The sequence below is a fragment of the Cydia strobilella genome, chromosome 3 (genome assembly GCF_947568885.1).
Source record: "Cydia strobilella chromosome 3, ilCydStro3.1, whole genome shotgun sequence".
Taxonomy (NCBI): domain Eukaryota; kingdom Metazoa; phylum Arthropoda; class Insecta; order Lepidoptera; family Tortricidae; genus Cydia; species Cydia strobilella.
Window position 1 is genome coordinate 8,666,058 of NC_086043.1, and position 22,672 is coordinate 8,688,729.

The 22,672-nt window shown below is 36.2% G+C and overlaps 2 protein-coding genes and 1 long non-coding RNA gene across 4 annotated transcripts in view; 2 read left to right on the forward strand and 1 right to left on the reverse strand.

Moving 5' to 3' along the window:
• Window positions 1-22,672, reverse strand: part of LOC134755813 (uncharacterized) — a 359,324-nt gene that overhangs the window by 40,116 nt on the left and 296,536 nt on the right. The gene's annotated exons all lie outside the window — the stretch shown is intronic.
• On the forward strand, window positions 3,116-14,386 carry LOC134756280 (uncharacterized). Its single transcript, XM_063693112.1, has 4 exons — window positions 3,116-3,272; window positions 3,631-3,829; window positions 12,024-12,224; window positions 14,013-14,386. The coding sequence occupies exons 1-4, from the start codon at window positions 3,124-3,126 to the stop codon at window positions 14,256-14,258; spliced, it is 795 nt and encodes a 264-aa protein (XP_063549182.1). The 5' UTR covers window positions 3,116-3,123; the 3' UTR covers window positions 14,259-14,386.
• LOC134755744 (uncharacterized) overlaps window positions 20,980-22,672 on the forward strand; it is an 81,689-nt gene continuing 79,996 nt past the window's right edge. For both annotated transcript variants that reach the window (XM_063692291.1, XM_063692292.1), the window contains exon 1: window positions 20,980-21,224. The gene's annotated coding sequence lies outside the window, so the exon portion shown is untranslated. The remainder of the gene's footprint in view (window positions 21,225-22,672) is intronic.

The window sequence follows — 22,672 nt, forward strand, 5'->3', positions numbered from 1 at the left end:
TTCACTCTATTAGTGGGCACACCGTCGACAAAACTATCAGAAAATTTTGTTATCAATTCTAAAAGAGCAATTTGATCTGACCCAGTAACGTCAGTATCAATCTTTGACAAATCAACTTTTGGAAGTACATTACAGACTTGAGCAAATTTTGATTTAAATATTGTGAGCCCTGACTCGTCATCTATTTCAACACGTACCCCCATTTTAAGAATATCACGACCTATTAATACAGGTTCTACTAGGCTACTATCACTAACGACGTACAGCAATATCTCTAATGTCAACTGTTGCACGTTAACAACACAACGCAATTGCTCGTTACATATAACACCCTCACCTACGCCCTTCAAAAGAACTGTTTCGTGAAATGGTGTTCCTTTGATTTGTTGCGCAACGCTTCGTTTAACCATTGAAATTTCAGAACCGGAATCAAAAATAAAATGACAGTTAGTACCTGCTATATTCAGCTCACCAGTTACCGCTTCCTTGGAACATAGGTTAACTTCCTTGGTCGTCACATTATCTTTCTTTCCTTTGATGGCTTGGCAGGTGGATGACAGGTGTCCAGGCTTGCCGCAGGTAAAACAGGTAACAGGGCGTTTTTCTTCCGGTCGAGAGGAGGGCTGCTTTGGAATCTGCGAACTGGTAGGTCGATTCAGATGACAGTTCACTATTTTGTGGCCAACTTCACCACATCGGTGACACGTGCCGCTAAAAGTGCGAGAATCAAAATACCGTGTTCGTTTATTATCGGTGCGTTGTTCAAAATCATCATGTTTCCTTTTTAGAAGAGATACACCTCGCAACACTCGGCACAAATGAGATTTTGCAGTGATAACGTGGGCATTTAGTTCGCGTCGAATATTCGGGTCAGTATTTGATAGAACCGATATGGCAAAGCCAGTAATCACATTCTCAGGTAAATCAAGATTAGGAATCTTTTCAATTAATTGCCATAGTCGTACAGCAGCATCAGCAGCAGTTTCTTTGTTATTTATTTGGAATTTAATAATACTATCAAAGTAGTCCTGCATAAGCATTGGCTTATCAAATTTGGATAATAACAATTCCTTTATACTGTTCCACGTGATACAATCAGTTTTAAGTTTTGTTAAGCAAGAAGCTGCACGACCACGCAATGCATGTGTTAAAGCCAATAATAAATCGGTACCTTCAAGCTTCCTTTGTTTTATTATCACCTCATTTATGTTGCACCATCCTTCAATATCAGCGTCAGCATCCTCCGGGTCAAAACGAATGAGCTTCAGTGGCGGCCCAGGCGCCGAATTAGGTGTCACTTGAGATTGTAAACCACTTGCCATATTACGCAATACTCGCATAAAAATATCAGCGTCATTATTGTTTGCACTCGCGGATGGTTTGTCTTGCATACTGCCACATTTGCTTTTGTCGTCACTGGGTTCTTTTGTCACTTCTGATGTCGGCTTAGTGCCGTTGTCAGGGTCTTTGGGTTGCTCAAGATCCGACATGTGGACGTGTAAGACGACTATTTTAGCAGCAGTAAGTAAAACAATGGAACACTTTTAATATGCGGTATATTGATCAAAACAAATTACACATTAATCACTTTCGATAATTAACAACAACAATTTACTAGGAATATTCTAAGTCAATCACTAGAGGCACAACGATCCGTCGGAGGTCCGCAACAGAATGCCGGCGCGGGCGCAGTGGACCGGTTTTTATGCCTTCCCACTGCTTGTTGCCCCACCGCTCCGAAGTTCCGTTAGGTGGCGCCATCTGGTCTGAAGCGCACCTTGGCCTCAATTTAGTCAATAGAACGTCTTATTTCATTTTGCCGACAAATAAAACTAATTTTAGTATGAAACTTGTACTTACAAATCTGAAAAATCATTAAAACAACGAACATTATAGTGACAGGATGTTTATGATATCTATATAACCACGTTTCTTAATTCACCCTTAATTAACACATTCAAGGCCAGACCTAATTTTTATAAAATGAACGCATAGGTAAAATACGTTACATACTACATACCCATAGGTACATTATGATATACGCCGAGGGTAGTCAATGTTTTAAGTGCTTATAACCCAAAAAAAGTTTTGGAAAGTATTTTAATAACCATATCTAAAGCCTTAAATGAGTTTAAAAAAACTCCACAATAAAGTCAATAAAGTATGCGTGCCCCATCACTTGCCATGGCCATGTCTAATAGGCGCAATTTCGGCCACCTCTTTAACTCTAAACTGCGATAACTAACAGTTTAGGTCTTCTTTATAAATTGAACGGATTTTCAAGTTCGCATAAAGTGGAGCAAGAGTTACTAGGCGCGCAATATAGAACAAATCCTATTAGGCGGGCCACGCCGGGTGACACGGGCAACGCCGGCCGGCCGTGCCGCCTGTGCCCATCGTAAATTATTACTATTACTGGCGATAATTCAGATAATTGTGGCACGTCGACGGTGGTTCTACTCATATGGATCTATATTAAAACTGCGACCGTCGCCCTTTTATATCCAAAAATAAAAAAATAAAACGGAAGAGACCAAAGTTTATTAAAATAATAGGTACTTATATATAATTACATGTCAGATATGTTACCTATAAAGCGATGCTTATCCATGGCGTCTACTAAAAGATTCTGCCAAGGGCCAAGCTCAAGGTTAATGATCTGTAATAAAATTACTTGTTTTGTTTATATTTATTTTTATCTCTTTGGAGAAGGCTTTAATTAATATAACCTAATTCATACGCAGAATTTCGCATATCAAACTCTCACCAAAAATAATCATCTCTAGTTTAGAGCAACTAACATTCCATGTTAATTTACGTCGCTGTCAAACTTGTAAATTAAATAAGCACCCCACTTGAGAGCAACACGTTTTCACTGTTTGCTGAATTCATATTTCAGAAACTCAACGTGCCTAACCGGAGCGCGACATTGCAAATCAGTCAGTAGGTTCCCGAACTTACTTCCGAACACATCCTGGGTAAAAAGATAGATAGATAAAACGTTTAATAAAATAAAATAAAAGTAAAAGTTAGTAAAGTACGCGACATAAAACCTGATTGGTTTTCTAATTTAGATTAGATTTTTTGTAATTTTTGAAGTTTCAAGTAGTGTATTTAAAGAAAATGGTGCGTAAAGAGTTGATTGTACCGAGTATAATAATGTGGGCGGCAGCGGCGCTGGCGCTTTGGGCGGCCGGCGTGGGCGCCGCGCGCTATGACAGCGCTACGCCGCACACCCCGCCCTACACGAAATACAAATACATACCTTTGCGGTGAGTACAATGTTGTTATTTATAAGAAATGTAGAAATGTGAAATCTTAAATCAAAATACTTTCATTTCTTACAAAACGTCGTAAAGAATGATTTATGGGAAATGTTATTTCGATATGTTGTGGCACATGTGGAAACACAGTGTGATGTTAGTCAACAGGTACTGCGTGTGACCCTGCACAGTAAAAAAGTTAGATTTTAAATACATTTAGTGTGTGTTCCTGTTTACACACATTAAATAATCTGGCCTGAAAAAATCTTCTAGACTAATCGTGTGAAAATTGATCTTGTTTTTTTTTCGCTGTTAGAAATGAATCGCAAGTAATATTCCGCAATAATATAAATATGTAAATTTCCAGATCTTCATACGACCGCTATGACCCCGATGATTTAAGTTCGTCTCAACCCGCGGATCCCCTGGCTGGCACCGTGGTTAACTCGGGCGGCATGGCGCCCTCAGAGTTCATTTTGACGGCACTACGCACTGCCCTGGATGTAGTGCGCAATATCAACAAGCAGCGCGCGCTTGCCAAGCCCAAAAACAACACGGCTCTAATGGTAAGTTATATTACCCTCCTGACTTCGTCCCCCTGCGAGCCTAACAGGAACAATAGGTATTCAGCTGGGCGGCATGGCGCCCCGCGCCCTCAGAGTTAATCTTGATAGCTTTGCCTACTGCCCTGGATGGTGTGCGCAATAAGGGTACAATCCTGATAACCTGACTACGTCTGCGATTCCAGCAGGGCGGCATGGAACCTAGCATTATGCACTCGATTTTGTGCGTAACATATGGGTACCAGTATTTTCTAACTTTAAAAGATAATATTATTGAACTGGTTCATTTAATTTAAGGTGGTTCGACTAGGTTACCCAAAGCTTAAACCCCGCTAGATGGCGTCACTTTCGCAAATTTTCAGGTTTTATTTTTTTGTGGAATAGTGTTGGTATCTGTATATTTAAAAGTATGTTTAGCGCACTCTTTACATAAATATTGAACTATTATAATAAACATTGAATACTTGATTAGTGCAAAAAACACTTTTAAAGTCGACAGAGTGTTTCTGTCATGCTATTTCCTACTATTACTCACACATGCAAACAGTGTTTCCGTGATGCTTGTAGTAGACAATTTCATGCAGTGTAAGTATGCTGCAATGGCGTTGCGGTATGTTCGTGGAAATACGTGCAAGAGGATTCGGGTTCGAGACTGGTACGCCAGGGGTACTTTTTTTTGTCCTTTTTGTGTTATCTTATGTTTCTTATACCTTTTATTCTTCGAATTCTTGTCCGATTCCGATATAACCGAAATATATTTCAGTGATATCGGAAACGGCTCTAACGATTTCGATGAAATTTGCTGTAAGGGGTTCGATCTAGCTAGGTCTTATCTCTGGGAAAACGAGCATTTTTGAGTTTTTACTTATGTTTTCTTTTTCTCCCAGATATTCAGTATTATTAATAAATTAGTTTATAACGTTTTATAAAAATATGTGACGTTTTGAACTAAAAGGTACCACATTGTCGGTTGTCGATTAGGTTGATTTCATTTTGAAGCTTTATGGAAATATGACAACAATAAGTAGGTACCCGTTTGGTTGAAAACGCCACATATATTGAAAACCTGACTTTCACAAATCTCACCTTTTTGGGTTCTTCCAACTCAGAAAGGATGGAGAATACTGACGATTCTTAGTAGCACTAGCCCAAGGAAGTCCAGGTTTGTAAGTGTCAGGTATCAGTTTTTTTTTAAAGCGCTAAATATAGTTCTACAAGTAAAGCAATTCCTTACTGCCCAGCCTCTATAGTATTTTTCAAACTGGAAGGGTACGATGATCGATTTCATCTCCATACAATTTATAACCTAATAATGCCAAATGTTGCAAAATTATATTGAATTGAGATCTATCATCGTACCCTTGCAGTCTGAAATAGTTATTTACGATACTAGTGCGGAAAAGAGAAAATTCGAAAAGAGTGGCGACAGATTAAAACACGACCGCAGAGAGTGTTTTAAATCGACACGAGTTGCGAATTACCTATTCGCACGTGTATCGTACAACGTTTTACAATACATATGGCCCTTTTAAACTTTCGACATATGCATGAAAAGTGCTCTTTACGCACTAGGGCGAGAAAGTTGCACCATATGTACTGTAAAATACTTTTTAGTACATATGGTGCTACATATACGTTACCGCCCTAGTGCGGTAATTAGTACAATACGTGCATATGTCGAAAATGTAAAGGGCCATAATTATGTACTGTAAAACGTTGTACAATACACGTGCGAAAAAGTAATTCGCAACTCGTGTCGATTAAATCACTTCCTTCGGTCGTGTTTCAATTTATCGCCACTCGTTGCCAATTTCCTACTTTTCGCACTTGTATCGTAATGTACTAATAATAAAGTAGTAATTGTAAAATAAAATTAAAACTTTTTTTATATATATTTTTTTGGATTCAAGTAGGTACAGTGAGTAACAACATTGCATGGCCTTCTAATTATAACTATTATAGAAAACGGGATATTTATCATGTTTATTTATATTATTTATTTCTCGATATTTTGGCCGGTCTTGCAAGACCAGTCGTTGTGGAGATCCCTGGGGAGGCCTATGTCCAGCAGTGGATGTCTTGTTGGTGTAGATGGATTCACACAACAAATGAAATAACATTTTTTCATATTTGTTATCCGTAGTTGTCCCTGTACCTGAAAGAAAAATAATATCATGATAGCACAAATTCTCTAATGTTATAGAAAGAAAGATGATGCAACAATATGGATTCTAATAAAGTTATCATTTACTTACCTAGTAATAATTGTGTTTTTCATTCATAGACAAAATTCCATAATTTTCATCCCCAGGAAATGTTTTATTTTACTTTATTGCAGTGAGGATGTCCTGATTTTTTCTGGCTAATGAAGGAAAACATTTTATTTCCAAGAATGCCTCTTCATTTTGCACAATACCTAAAAAAAACCTAGAGTTAGTGACACATTGACTATTCGGCAACCAAAACAGTAATAATTACATTATATAGGTATTGTTCACTGCTTATATCTACCATTACGGAAGAAGTGAGAATTATTTTCTAAAAAGATCGGCACGAGAAAATTACAATGTACAATGAAGGAATGAAACTGTACCTACCTTACGAAACTTCACCATCATGAATTCCGCTTCAATTGAGTCTGAATTTTTCTGGATTTTCGCGGACCAGAACACCGATGATTTTTGTAACTTGATTTAGACGTTGCTATCATTTTCAATTTATACAAACAAATTGATGTCACAATAAACATGACCCTATGTGTCAGTGTCAACACTGTCAAATAAAAATGCACTAAACATGACGGCACTGCAAATCCTGCCAGGTCGGCCAGGCAACGTCGCCAACGTCATAGAGTGGCAACGCCGCACGCAACGTATTTGTACACGACATTTGTGACACACACATATGTAAAATTGATGAAAAAATAACGTTGATTTATGTATGATTTCTGTATGAAACAAAGTTTTTCTATTAATTTAGCGCAAACGAATATTCGAAAGTAGATAAATGAGCAAATATTTGTGTAGTAATAGTGTGTAGTGCCTTAATTAAAGCAGATTGAATTTTGTATGAAAATCGAACCACCTTAAAGTGTTAAATAGATGGATGAGCTGTGGCGAAAAGCCGGGACAAACGCGAGGAAGATGATGAGATTCCGAGTGAAAAGGTTTTGGCCAGCAAGTACTGCAAGTAGTAATAAATATCATTATATTACTTATGTTACTTACAAAATGTTCCACATGTTCATTCTTTATAATTCTTCATTAACGCAAAAACCTATTAAATCATGTCCTATGTATGGTATTTCTGAATGTAAAGTCAACAGTAGGTAATAACTACCAAATACAAATTCTCAATAACATTTGAGTTAGTCCTTCTGTATCTACCCCTAAACTACTAAACTGTACTAGTTCTAGTATTCCCATGTCTCAATGTATTTCAGCCACATGGCCCTCAAACTGGGTCACTAACGGTGTCGCTGAACTGGGTGACCGGGCGCCGGCGCTAAATGCTTCAGCCCCTGTTTGTGGAATCCATCGCGACTGCCTATCGTTGACACACGGCTGTTAATTACGTGTACACTGAAATGGTCAACGGGATTTTTGAGACTGATTCGTGACAGAAAGTATCTCGCAATAGTTATCGGCTGGGTGTACATGATACATGACCTACGCGCATATGATAATATTTTCTTCCTTCAACATACTTACCTACTTCATATTGTAGATTTCGGATTCGCACATATATATTTATAACGTTTTAAGTACCAATCCAAAATGGCCAAGAAAAATCATACCATTATACAATACATATACCTATATTGGAGTGATTTGTTAACCAACGATCTTTTTTTTTATGGCATCAAACGTTAATTAAAATAATTATTTATTCAGCCATCACTCAATTTGTAGAGAGCTGAATTTTATTCATATGTGCGTGTATGCATATATATGTGTGTGTGTGTGTGTGTGTGTGTGTGTGTTTGTGTTACTAGAAAAAGAAAATTGTTATCTTCATATTTATCTACTTTGTGTCTGTGAGCCACTAGTTTGTCTCTCTCTGTAAGCTGTATACCTATACCTACCTCGCAAACCCCCATGGCTCCGTCATTTTGAAAAAAATCCAAAAACTGTTAAAAGAATTTTACGAGAATCGGTTGTAAATTCGATTTGTAAAGGAGAACATCCGGACATACGAAAGCATTTTTGTTCAAGGTGAAACGGAAATCTTCACAAACGCTCGGTCAGTTATTCGATTGAAAACTGAAAATCGAATAAGTAATTTAAAAAACAAAGAATTGAAATCGTATATATTTAAAGAGTAATAAAATTTCGTACCTAGACAGCTCAAAAGGAGATGGCGAGATTACTTGCACGGATGGACGCGTTCTGCAGGAATGGTGAAAAAACAAGCGACAGGACTAAATCCAAAAAAAAAAATATTTGCTTAGCAGTAACATTAAAATAGGCTACGATATTTTGATAAAATAAATAAAAAACGTATTGAAACTATGTATATATTACAAAATTTATTTTTTAATAAAATATATCCCAGGCGGCGACTCGTGGCAATGCGACTTCTTATCCCATTTGTTCCAGGCTTCCAGGCGACGGCACGTGAAAATGTTTTTCACAAGAGTTATCTCGTGCTCGTGTCAATTATTAGAATTTTCAGCCAGCCTTTTCTACGCGCTTTTTAGATAAATAATGACCCAATTACAGACAGACAATTACTTTCAGAGTAAAAACATCCTGATTTATAATTACATTTCCTGTCAATTATTTAAATAATTGACAGGCAAAAATCTTAACTCATCCCATCCCATCAATTCGATTTGCTTATCATATGGGGAATATGATAAGCAAACCGAATAACGTATGCGGAGTGAAATCTGGACAAAAGTCAATGGTCGTATTAAATAAAAACGACATGGTTATTTTTATAAATTTTCATGTATCTTAATAATGTATTTAACAACGTTAAATGCAAGATAAAGATCACTCCAATGCAAGATTTTTAACGGAAGTTGTGATACTTTAAAGACATCGGTGTCGAAAACACGCATGTTGGCATTTTTGTAAGTTAAAATTTTATCTTCCTTAGGAAAACTTTTTTAGAAAACTTCGTATGCTCGACATATTTCAAATTCTCGTCCGTTGGACCATTGGTGTTCTCAAAATAATAGTTACCTTGCCAAAAATTTCCATTTTAAATGACATTTGATTAGTCCCCCGTAAATCCCATTACGCAAAAACAGCTGTTTTTTACACATTTTGGTCGGTATGATGTTCCCACATTTTCAAAGTTATTTATTATTATTTTCAGATACGGTGACCTTAACTTTTCTTAGATGTGTGCCGATGCCCATATCTTCAAGATATTTTTAAACAGTTTTACTGCCACATTTGAATAATCTCATGACCTCTCTGTAAGATTTTGTGACTCGGCGGACCGTCATTTTCTTTAATCGATCTCTCTCAGGAAACTGGCTAATGCTGGAAGGTTTACCTAAACCAGACTTTATACCCGTAGTATTTTTTAAAGAAAAAGGATGTAAAAATATTATAAACATATCGTCACCTCTAACTCGCTTCCACAAAATGTTCCACTATCTTCGCTTTCGGCCATAGGGAAATAGTACTGGAGAAATTACATACAGTTTCGCGATGGTGTTCTTCTAGATTGACCACAATTTCAAGAAAAAGAATCCAATGCCCATGAAACTTACCGGATTAATTGACAGATATACAGACTTTAAATTGGCAGTTGGATAAAATTTCAGTTTAATTTTTTGTTTACTTTTTACATGTTCAAAACTTTGTCCAGATTTCACTCCGCATACGTTATTATATATAACATCACATCACAGCGTTGTTATAACATCAGGATCTTATATATTTCTTCCATTTTTATGGCAGAAATAATAATGTTATTTAAGCTAAAGTTTAAAAATAGATATGAGATGGAGGACTATTTGGCGCGTCATCAGGGGTATTAATAGATGTAGAAAATCCGATGTGGCCTTAATTTTAAAATATTTTTACCCGTTTGTATTCTATCCCTTTACCTACGGGGACTTTGAACACCCAGTCACCGCTCAATACGGGCATGTATAGGTATTGGCGAGAGTCAGCGGTTGGACATAATTTCACTTACTTGTAAGTTTTGAAGTACTACAGCTACGTGCTTGAAATTTCACACACACATTAAGTATAATATGCTTAATTAATAACTAATCACTTGGTGTATTTATATTCACTAATATTTCTTATTTCACACTTAATATTAATCACAAAGAAATTGAAGAATTTTAAGTTACTATTAGCGAATTTCTCAAGATTAATTTTTAAATTATTAGTTTATTATATATGTAACACAACTAAATACTTAAGCTAGTTATTAATTTCGTTTACGTAGTACCACTGTATATATCTTGTATGTAAATACTTAAATGATGATAATTATTAAAATATTGCAAAAAAACAATTACTTGAAATGTTGCATAGAAACAAATCTCTGCTACTGACGAAAAATAGTGATGTGCGCATATCGATACAACTGTCGATATTTCTGTAAGTACGGAATAGAAGCTCAGCAAGTTATGTTTTTAGTAAAAAAAATATTATTTTCCAATCTTGTAACTTTTTGGACAAAGAAAATTCAAAAAACGAAAAAAAAAACATTCAAAACACCCACACGTATCACTCCTACAACAAGTCGATGACATATAAAACAACACTAGGACGGCCATATTGAGTTCAATTACTTGCGCTTCTGCAGACGTACGGGTGTACGGGTGTCAACCCCAGTTGACAGCAAAAAAGCGGTAATTTTAAAAATATGTTTATGTCAGAGCCATCTACCGAAACATTATGATATTTTTTTCTTTGCACCTATATTAATCCCAATGCATAATGTGATCGCTATCACCAAGACACAAGGTCTCGTTTTGATTAAAAAAAATATTAAACATGAACATATCTTCGATCAACTATAGTTGACACCCGTACTGCAGCGGTGTTGCCTTACTGGCAACTCTGGTTGACACCCGTAGGTAAAGGGCTATTTTCACACAACAGAACAAACGCCTACAATAAATGAACGAGCAATAAAGTTAAGATACTTAAGGGGCCCACTGACTATCAGTCCGCCGGACGATATCGGCCTGCCAGTTGTTCGGAACTGTCAAATTTTTGTTCTAACTGACAGGCCTATATCGTCCGGCGGACTGATAGTCAGTGGGCCCCTTTAACGTTATGGAAGCGTAATTTTGAAACAATAGGATTGTGTGCTTGCAATAGACATTAAGCGTTATATTAGCATGACTTTTAGTACTAAATATTTCTTAAGATTGTACATATTTAAATTGATCGTACCTACATATTATATGCGAAAGCCAAATAGTAATTATCTGTCAAAATACTTACCGTAAACTCCCTTAACATTGCCTTTTATTAGATCCTTTTGGAGCTCACAAATAATACAAAAGGTAATCACGGTCTATATCCCGATCAATATAAATCTAGTGAAACTAACCGTGAATCATTCAAAACTCTAATTGCCTTTTATGTCAAACACTGCCTAACTTGGAAAAACAGTTATAGGCCAAGCAATAAGAAGGTATAGAGGGAAATGCTAGGAACACAATTTTTGACACCGTAACTTTGTTTGGACTAGTTAGGAGGTAAACATATCAAAAGTCCCCGGTCGTAGTCGTAGCCCTGGTGCCGCGGGGGAGAGAGGGGTTTGAAGGTTCCATTTTTCGGTTTTTCGATTATATCTCGAAAAGTATGCGTCTGAGCGACATGGCCATACAAAATGAAAAGTGATTTAATTTGTTACAAGTTTTTTTAGGTCAAGTTTTTTGATATCTTTATCGTTACCAAACCCGGCCTAGCAGCTTCACTGATGTAGATAATCAAGATAAAAATGAGAGCCCTAAATAAACCTTCAAGAGCGGATATCGCAAAAACTATACAAGATATCGAAATTATATGAAAATTATATATGTTTTCTTGTTTTTTTTCTATAAAGCCAACTTCAACCTACATAGCTCTAAGGTCTTGCTTAGTCAGCTCTTGCAATTTTTTCATGGTATTATTCTTTGTAAAAAAGTAATAAATTCAATATAAAAACTACAATTTTACGTTAGCCCCTCTTAACATTTTGTTCAAATAAAACTTAACAACAATTTCAGCAACGGCGGAGAAGAGTAAATGTGACATCGAGTGAGAGCGGGCGTGGCTTTGAAGACTATTACGACGAGCATCACCACTATGATACAACCACCACCACCACCCCCAAACCCATGAAGCAGGGTCGCTACACCGACCCCTGGGCGGGATACTACGACTGGATCATCAACGAGGGCTCCTTCAAGTTCTGGAGTGTCTTCCAGGTGAGACAATAAATTATTACATTAAGTTTACATTACTGGGCCGGTCATATCTGCCTCATGCATAGAGGTGGGCCAAAATAGCCACGGTGTGGGTGCCGCAAGGTGGGCGAGGAGCTAGCAGGCTCAAGGCGGAGATGGTGGGATGGCCTGGACGCATAACGAAACGACTGGCTGGAGATTGGTCAAAATCGAGACGGATGGAGATCGAGGGGGGAGGTCTTTGCCCAGCAGTGGGACACCATATGTGACGTTCCGCGGGAAAAGGTACCTTAAGGGGGCTTGCGTTTACGTCGCATAGCACCGGAATAATATTGGAGCGGCGTATATAATAGCGTAAGCGACAACCGCGGCAACTGCCATAAGGTACCTGTGTACCTGGGTACCCGTGGGACGTCACATATAGGCTATTAATAATAAAATAATAATAATAAAAGTTTAAGTACATTACGAGTACCTACGCATAGGAATCAAATAGGAAGGGAAAAATAATATATGTACTCAGACTCTTGTGTGTAATACGAACCTATATTTTTTATTAAAATTAGCTTGGTTGACTTTTCGTGTAATGAGTTAGACAATACAGATGAAATCTTACATATTAAGGTAAGTAGTAAAATAGGTATTTAAATTTGAATGAACTAGCTTATTTAGTCATAGTTTCGACCTCAAGACCACCGTAGCGCAACGTAGCGAGAAAATATTATTGTTAATTACTTTGTGTGAAAAAATGACGATTACCTACGTAGTTACGTGCCGGGCAAAAAGGTAACGAGGAACGGCGTGTAGTCATAACATTGACATAGTTTTGATGTTTGTCCGGCATGGGACGGTCGTCACTCGTCAAGCATCGATGCCGCGCTGGCCGCCAAGGATTCTGCGGCGGAAACCTTGCCTACGCTATATTTAACATAGACTATCTTACCTACTAATTTTGTTTAAGTCGTAACAATGTTTGCGCTGAGTTTTCCGTAGAATTTTAAGTAGGGAACTGACGGCGCGGCGTTGCAACATTTTTGTAATATAAGGTATCTAATGAAAATGTCGCAACTCACCTTTTAAGATCCTATAGACGGATGTATACTTCTTTTTCATGTAAGGCGCCATTCATTTATTACGTAAGACGTTTTTTGCCAGATTTTGATCCTCTCCTTCCCCTATGTAAGAAATAATAAGAATTGGCCGACCCCCACCTCCCTGTTTAATATTTATTACTTACGTAAGAATCTGAAGGAAAAATGAAATACACATTGCGTTTGTTTAAATTTCGATTTTCAAAGAAACAAGTTTAGGAACTTTTATTCTGTACCTACCCTGCAAAAGTACAAAAAATGTTTTTTTGGCAATAATCAACTGGCTTCATTTTATAGTTTTTCTTTGTCGGCACTCGCACGGATACACGCGCTTTTTCGAAGTATAATCTTTACCCGCCCATTTTTGTGATCTTACGTAAGAACTATCAAGACTCCCTCCCACCCCCTGTAAGAAAAAATAAGACACGGTCGACCCCCCTCCCCCCCAAATTGTCTTAATTACTCATATCCATAGTCTGAAATGCTTCAGCATTAAAACAAGCTACGTATATTATTCGTAAGGTCACTGCGAGCCGTCTTAATAGACTCCAGCAATTTGTCATCTGTTTGATTGTTCTGTGACATTGTTTTTACTTCGTGTTAGGAGGTCATATTTGTCGTTATACTCGAACACGGCAGTAAACTACTGCATCCTCGAAGGCTATTGTTATTTTTTTATGTAAAGAAGAAAATATTAAGTCGCCTTTTTTGTTTTCAGCTTTTCACTGCTGCTCTTCTATTGTACGCGTGCTTCTCTGCCATTTACTATGCGAAATTCAACCCTATTATTCCGGACTACGACAGGGAATACGATGATTATTTCCTGGAGAGGACAGTAGGAAGACAAGCCAGAAGTTTGGATTCTATGGAGTCTTGGGAGCTACCCTCTGGACTAAGTTGGATAAATCCAAGGACCTTCCAGTTCATTTTAGATGCTATTTCAACACATTATGAGCAAGAATAACACCCGGTATTCTGGTATTCTGACGGTATTCTGACAGTAACACCCGGTCAGTAAGTAGTCGAAAGCAACTGGTTGAAGCAACTGGTGGTTGCTGTAATCATTGTAAATAAAATTCTTAGCTTTATATAAATAGCCGTTTACTCGCAAAATTCGAGTTCATTAAAGTACAAGTTAAATTCTGCTACTAAAAGCTAAGCTAAGCCTGTCCCGTAAAGTTTTTTTACAAGAACACATTAAGATACAAAACTTTCAAATTACCTTATTGTATCTGTACCTAACTATATTATTTATATAACCCTTGACTAGTGATTCATATTAAAATAAACCATTATAATGCATACATATTAATATTACACCCTAATGCAAAAATAAAGAAAATGCTTTTTGCGAAACTCGATCGATTTGCCACTAATATTTTGTATTCGCAAGAAAATTAGAATAAATATATCACAAAGTCATAAGAAGCTCCAAGGTTCCAAAGAAGAAGGTCAAATAATTGCCAAGACCTGAAATTGTCGACAGAATATCATCGAAATATATACATAAAAAGAGAAATAAGTAAAATGGCACCTGTTTTCATACAAAGACGAAAAAGCATGGTAGGTATAAAAGTATTCAAACCCATATAATTTTACCAAACTTTTACAATTTAGGGACATTCTTGAATTTACAGAACAATTAACTAGTCAAATAAAAATATTGGCGAAGGCTTGCGTAGATATATCCGTACATATAGTGGTCTTGAAGGAAAAATATCGGTCCTGCTCACATTACAAAATAACATAATTGATAAATGTTCTAAATAAAGTCTTTAGAGTATACGATATGATATATTAAAATATTAAAGTAAATAAACCAGAAATACCTACCAAAGTCAGCATCACTCCTTGTAACAGAACTTTACGAGACAGGCCTTAAGTTGATCTTAAACTGCTTTGAAGTTACAGGTTTTATATATTTATTATCTAGTGACAAGTTAAAAACGATACGTATATGTACATAGGCGTGATTTGACAGAACTTACAATAGGCTTTATATGACAGGGATGTAAGAATATAGTTTTAGGTACGTCGATTGTACTCATAAGTTCTTATTGAATCGAGCCTAAAGTATTTTATTTAGTGGAAGAATACCAAGGATTTTTTATTTATAGTAAACTTTTCCCAATTTGCTCAATTTTAGTAGCTAGGTTTACATATAGTTATATGGTTTATACCGTTGATGCCTAACGTCGAGTTTAATGCGATATAGTACAAATTACGTATACGTAGGCGTGATTTGACAGAACTTAATAGTTAATAGTATTAATAAATGTAATAAGTTAATAAGAATATATCATTTTAAACAAATGTACTTATACATAGAGATATATGTATAAGTACATTTGTTTGAAATGATATATTACCTACCTTAGTGAGAGGTATGTATCTCTTCAAGTTCTTTTTGAATCGGGCCTAAAGGTTGATCAATGTAATATAAAATAAGTAGGAAAATTAAACTTATAAAATTACTAAGTATTTATAATTTGCTCAATTTTAGTTCCTACATTTTTCCCATGTAAGCAAACATTAAGCAAAGCAGTATTGGCCGAACGCTAATTGCAATTAACCATTAACCAGTACAAATTGAACCGTAAACCGTATTGGTCGGTTACAGTTTACGGTTCAATTTTTACTGGTTAATGGTTAATTGCAATTAACGTTAGGCCAACACTGAAGCAAAGCACCTATATTGTGCTCTTTATGACGAGGGAAAAACTGTAGATGATATACTTAAGTAGAGGTCATTTGACAGACTTTTATTTGTAAAGGGACATTTCTACGTTCAATAAAGTTATTTTCTCAACTTTCTCCTATGTGCGATTATTTTACCTCAAAATGTATGAATAAATATTTGAAATATGATTTTTAAAGGTGAATGTAGACCTTAAGGGGCTCCCTAACGCCGTTGACCTTCGATCTGAATCCCTTAGTTTATGTTTTTTATAGCTTATCATATTAACAGCAACGGCTTTAAGCAATATAGTATCCCATATTTACTTCAAAGTACATTGTCTTCGAGATATTTGGCATCAAGGCCAAAAAACTTGTTATCTGGCCATTACTTTTGTGTTAATTAGTTTTAAAATTAAAATCTTTTTCGAGACGTTAAAGACGAACCCAAAATGTGTAGATTTCGTATGTATGAAGATCCTTCACATCAATCTAGTTACGAAAAAAGTGTTTTCCCCTCACTAGCTCGGAAAGCCGTCTTTTATCCTTTAAAACAAGCGGGGAAAAACGCATTTTATCCACTAGTGGAGAAAGTAATTTGACCTTGGATGGAGCGTGTTTAAGTAGCTTGACAGATAACAAAACGTAAAACGCTCATAATAATGGTTCGTTAGATATTAATTATCATTAAACAAATGGTTTAAGAATCTAATAAAAAATACCAAATTTAGCTTTATTTAATAATTTTAAGTCATAAACCTTAAAATTCCATAAGAAACGTTAGATTTATTATAATGATGTTAAATATAATTCTGACCGCACAAGTTGAGTCGATGCAATTTCAAAACGCATCGTTGACATTTCATACGTCAGAACAGAAATGTCAACATTGTCAACAAAATTTTTACTGTTCTTCTCACCGACTCACGTAAAAATCTGAATTTCTAGTGTTTTCTGTATAATATCGTAAAAAAATTAGTGATTCCAGTGATGAAAATGATCTAACGCCTGTGGATGTTGCACTTTCCTTGCTATAGTGAGGGGAAAAGTTTTGTGTTACACACGGGTGCAAATGTATTTTACTTCTCGTGTGTTGAAACACTCGCGGGTAAAATACAACTTTGCACCCTTGTATAACAAATAACTATTTTAGACAATGTTTAAAAAATCCGGCAGACAAAAAAATGGAGATAAAAGATTAAAGAACCAATAGCCGTTTGTCTTATAATTCTATCTGTTGTGCAAATGTAGGAGATACGATTCAAAACTACGTCAAAAATCGATGAAAACCGCGGGTAGCCCCTTAAGATCATGGAAATATTTATGTAGTTAAACTAAGAGGCAAATGGTCTCAAATGTTTTAATACCTACTTTACAGAGTAAGTACCGTACAAATTAAATACAGTAGGAATGATTTTGTTTAGGCCAACCTTAGTCTAATTGCAAGAAATAATATGTAGGTCACAAACTGAACAAATTTTGCTATGTGATAAACCCATAAATCGTGAAATAATCTGCTGTTCCATAGAAAACATCACCATTTTAATTCAACGAAATATATGAAATACTCGTAGCTAAGTATGAAATGTTTATGGCAAAAATTTCATTTTTGGTACAAGCTTTTATCGCCGACTGTACTTTTCTTTCCACAGGCAACTAATACTCATTGAGACAATTCTAAAAACCCCAAACACAATTAGGTTGCGTTGTTTTATCACAGAGTTCCTATGGCCACCTCTCTCCTGTCTCCATCATCAGATCAGCTCGATGGTACCATAATATTGCATTGTCACCCGACTTACATATGTGCGCAAATTTTCAGTATCATCGGAAACCGGAAAGTGGGTCCAATTTAACTTGCAAAATTTGACCCGTACAAACATAGTTACATAACTACATACATATTTACTTACATAGATACATAGCAAGTTAAATGCTTGTAAAGTTTTAAGGTTATACTCTTATTTGTAATTAGATTCCAAAAAACTAACCTCACTTTTTCTCTTTTCCGTATGTTTTAAGAAACTAAACAAAGCTAAAAGGATACATCTATATTTATTTTAAATGCTAGAGTATGCAAAAGGGAAATTTCAGATTACTTCTTTACATATTTTCCATTATTACGAAAGAAAAAGGATCTGAGTGAGGTTAGTTTTTTGGAATCTAATTACAAATCAGAAATTAGAGTATAGTTTAAACATATAGGTGCATGTAATTTAAACCTATAGACAGTTTGCCACTTGTCTTCTCATCTAGCCTCAACTCTGGAGGGCTCAGCTCAGCCCAGCCCAGCTCACACTGTTGAAAATCAAAAGGCGATGAGGTTTTCACTAATAAGTACCTACAACATTTAAGTTTATTATTATAACTAATTTATAACAATAAGGTATTCAATGGGGTTTATTTTTTATAGATTGTTTTTTTTATATAAAACATTTTGAATTTTGTGCTTTTGGCGATACGAAAGATATACTTATTTAGGGTTCCGTTTTTTACCCTTTGGGTACGGAACCCTAAAACAGAAACATGCGGTGAGTGTGTTCCTTGGGACTCAAATATGGATTTCCTGTAGCCGTGGCTTTATGTGATGTAACTAACGCCCCGGGCCGCAATGCCCGCATTGCCTATTGCTATGAAATAAAGGTTTAGCCGTGGTTTAACGGCTAAACCTTACTTGTAAAGAGCGTTTCACACTGCTGCATTATGTCGAATAAGGTTAGTAAAGTCGATTCAGTTAAATTAGAGTAAGTACTTAACCCATGATTAAATGTACGTAATACTTACAATTGTATGGACGCTAAATTAATTATGGAGTGTTTTAAGTGAGAATTTTAAGGTGTATGGTACCTAGTGTACCTACATAGAAAGTGATACGAACGGGAACATTTCTTTATAAAGTAGACGTAAGATACCTACATAATGTTTTCAAAGTTCGAAGAAGAGATATACCATTTTCAGGAACGTATATTATTTTCTAGGTTCAAAATAATAACGTCCACTTTACACGTGCAGTAGTGCAATTCCCTTTATTTCATGATTTTATTACTTTGAAACACTGTGCAAGTTTAGAAAAACTTTTAACATGTGAATTTTACGGAAATATTCACAATAAATAAAGGATATTTTCCGTGGTACCTATTATAATTTATTTAATCTATACAAAATATGGCAAGTTACATTATTCATGGCAAAACTATTATAAATGTTATAATATAACTGACCAAATCCCAGAATTGGGTGTCAGAATGAAGTGACGAATTAGCTATTGTAATCGAGATGCGTCGGTATGCGCACAGCCTAGCGCCCGCGCGCGGGGTCCCGGGTTCGACGCCCGGCGGCGGCCGCGCGGGCGCAGGCTCTAGGATATGCACAGGACGTCGCCATTACGAGTACGCTCCCTCCTGCATCGACAGCGTGCTATAATTCTATACCCGCACAATCATAATTATTATGTACACCTAGCTACATGTAAATGGACTTAGTGTTTGGTTTTTATTTTTTATTACTTTCGTGTTCGCGTCAAGGGTCATAGTAATTTTATGGATACAAAGACCCTATACTCGAGAGCAATAAAAACAGGTCACTATGCATGGAAATTTCAATATGCATAATGCGACCGGGTTTTATTACTCTTGTAATTATAGGTACTCATCTGTGTATGGTGTGAGTTTACTTGTTTTACTAGGTACCTTTTTGCACCTATTGTAAAATTCATTGTGTTCGAAGAAACACATCAAATAACCCGATTCCAGAAACAATTACATTATTATTAGAATTTTGAATGATTCACGGTTAGTTTCACTAGACATATTGACCGGGATATAGACCGTGATAAATAATCACAAAAAATAATACAAAAGGTAATCATGGTCTATATCCCGGTCAATATAAGTCTAATTACATTATTAGTCTCTAATAATATATGAAGATAATAAATCTGTAATCTAAACTAAGTGCGTAATGTTGTGTTCAAAACATTTAATGATAAACGGGATAGGTTACTCATGTTTCTCATGTTATTTTATCAGGAAAATTCAGTTGCGCTTTTGGGAAATCTCGGATGTGTAGAGATCCTTAATTAGTTATATTTTTGTTCTACGTTGATAATAGGTATTTCAGACTATTTCGCAATGGACAGTCGCCATCAGATATATCTGAGCGGTCAAGGCTCTCACAAATATCTGAACACGCCTCTATTGTCAAGGCGTTAGAGTGCGTGTTCAGATAATGTGAACACCTCGGGCGCTCCGATATATCTGATGGCGACTGGACCAGCTGGGGAAAACATTTCAAGGGCTTGGATCTTCCTTGAAAAAAAAAATTATGATCAAGAGACAAATAAAATAACACACAAAAACGAAGGCCTATGATGGAGGACCATTAAAAGTATTAAAACTAATATCGAATTGCCCCCCCCCCCCCATATATTCAGCAAAAATTAATGGTTTCAGAGAAATCATTGTAATTTGGCTCCGTACATTGATATATCAAGTAAATTAGTAAATTTTGCTCTCCTAAAAATATACATGGGGGTCAAATCGATAGCTTTAATCCTCTACTCCAAACATCTCATCTCGATAATAATCGATTGACATGTCATCAAGTATCATTAGTGGAGACTGCTACCAACTACAACTATAGTAGCTGGTTTATTTGGCTATGTGCGTGGTTGGGAACTAAAAGCGATGACAACCACTGTCATACACAATATAAATAACAAGGCAAGTTCTTCGGTTAGGAGCAACACGGTAACCGTATGTTTAGAAGATAGCGATCATCGAACGATCAATTAAGCTATCTCGCGCCGCCGGCGACCACAGCACAGTTTCCGAACTGCTTTTGCGGTTTGCTGTCCATTGCCCGCATTCATCTTTTGCGCTACAATTACTTTACTTCTATATAGGCGTATCGGATAAACCGACGTAAGTTGAAGACAACGAGTTTATGTTACGCTTGTGCGAGCGGAAAGCCTTCTTGCTTGGGCAGGGTTGTCACGCCAGTTCAACGCTCAAGTGCAACTCGGGCGCACATCCAACGAGTCCGTAGTGGTGCGCGGCTGCGCGGTTCCATGCGCAGATGTCCCAGATTCGATTTCCGAACAGGACTTATTTCTGACTGAAAACGATTTAACTAGATCACGATTGTTTTAAGAATCGGTAACGGAACTGTCAAGAGTGAAGTGATTGGTTGAGACGTTACGTTTGAATGAAGTTGCGGTAAACGTGAGGTGCTGTGCTTTTACGTGAATACAAAGGTAAACATTTTTAATTGAGCCTTATAATATGACATTGATGACCAGAATATATAAACAAAAACAAAAAAATACTTTTTCTAGACTATAAGTTTATTTCAATGGTTGAAAGTCAACTACTGAAATGCAGTTTTAATTTCGCATGCAAAAGACATCAACGAGCAATTATCCAATGAACTGGGCGCTGAAATTGATGTAGGTACTCGTATATGTGGAATGTAAACGACCAAACATCTAAATGCACGCATGATTCTGTTATTAATAACAACACATTTTAACAAGATAACGGTATTGTAAAGTAGATGGATGGATGGTTTGGTTTTGAGAGTAGAGTACTGACTGTACTGAGTCACGAGACGATGCCTTTATGTAGGTATTCCAAAATTTTACAAGTCCGTTACTTATCATTTATATAAGTGTCCCTTACAAATGGTTACTGAAACTTGGTTATTATGTACGGTATAGGTGTTGCACGGTGGAGAGATGCCACACATACAACGCCAACAAACTGTCTTCAGTTTGGCGAAAATATTGTATACCTAGTTACCTAGTCATTTAAGTGTTTTTTTGAAAAAATTAAAAATTAAAAAAAAGTCAGGTATAGATTTAGATTTACAAGTGTTAGCATTTTCATTTCCTGTGTGTGATTTTCATTCGATTAGTTCACTTCTCTTAAAATTTTAAGACCGCTAGTGACGGTTACAAGTAAATAGGTAAATTGCATTATAACGTTATCAGATATGAAAACATTGGCATTCCTGTAACATTTTCTTATAATATGGCTTTTCATCCACCAAATAAAACTGTCAATAATAATGTCATTATGTACTGATAGCGTCTGGAAGGCTTAAAAGCTTCGAAAACATGAGCATGTCAAAATGTCGAAGTTGATGCGTAGTTCTGAAAACTCGTTTATCTGCATATCTGTCACATAAGTACCTATATCCGTTTTATGAAAGTTTGAGCACCAAGAACATCCCGTTAGGTTTTAATGAACAGGTTGATTAAGCACCGACGGCGATGCGTATTCAAACGTAGCTGTAAACCTTCGAATGTTAAATTCCACATGACATAGCATAGTAGTCGAATGTGAACAACATAACAGCATCACAGTCTCACTTACGGATAGAATACCAATAAGAGTTGTTGATTGTGTAATTGGAATCCAAGTACCTCAAACTATACTTACACTCGCATACTGATTTTTGGTATTATATAAACACTTTAGAAACATTATATAAAATACCTACTTACGCTCAGCAATAACAGTGACAACAGGCCACTTTGTGTACATACATACATACCTAAGTATAATTTCCATGCTGAGTAAGCTTTTCAGTAATAACTGTAACAAGCTTTTGCCGTAAAACAAAATATCATTGTTTGAAATTACAAAGTTAATTAACTCAATAAAATTGACAATTGCCGAATTTTATTGACGAAACAGAGAT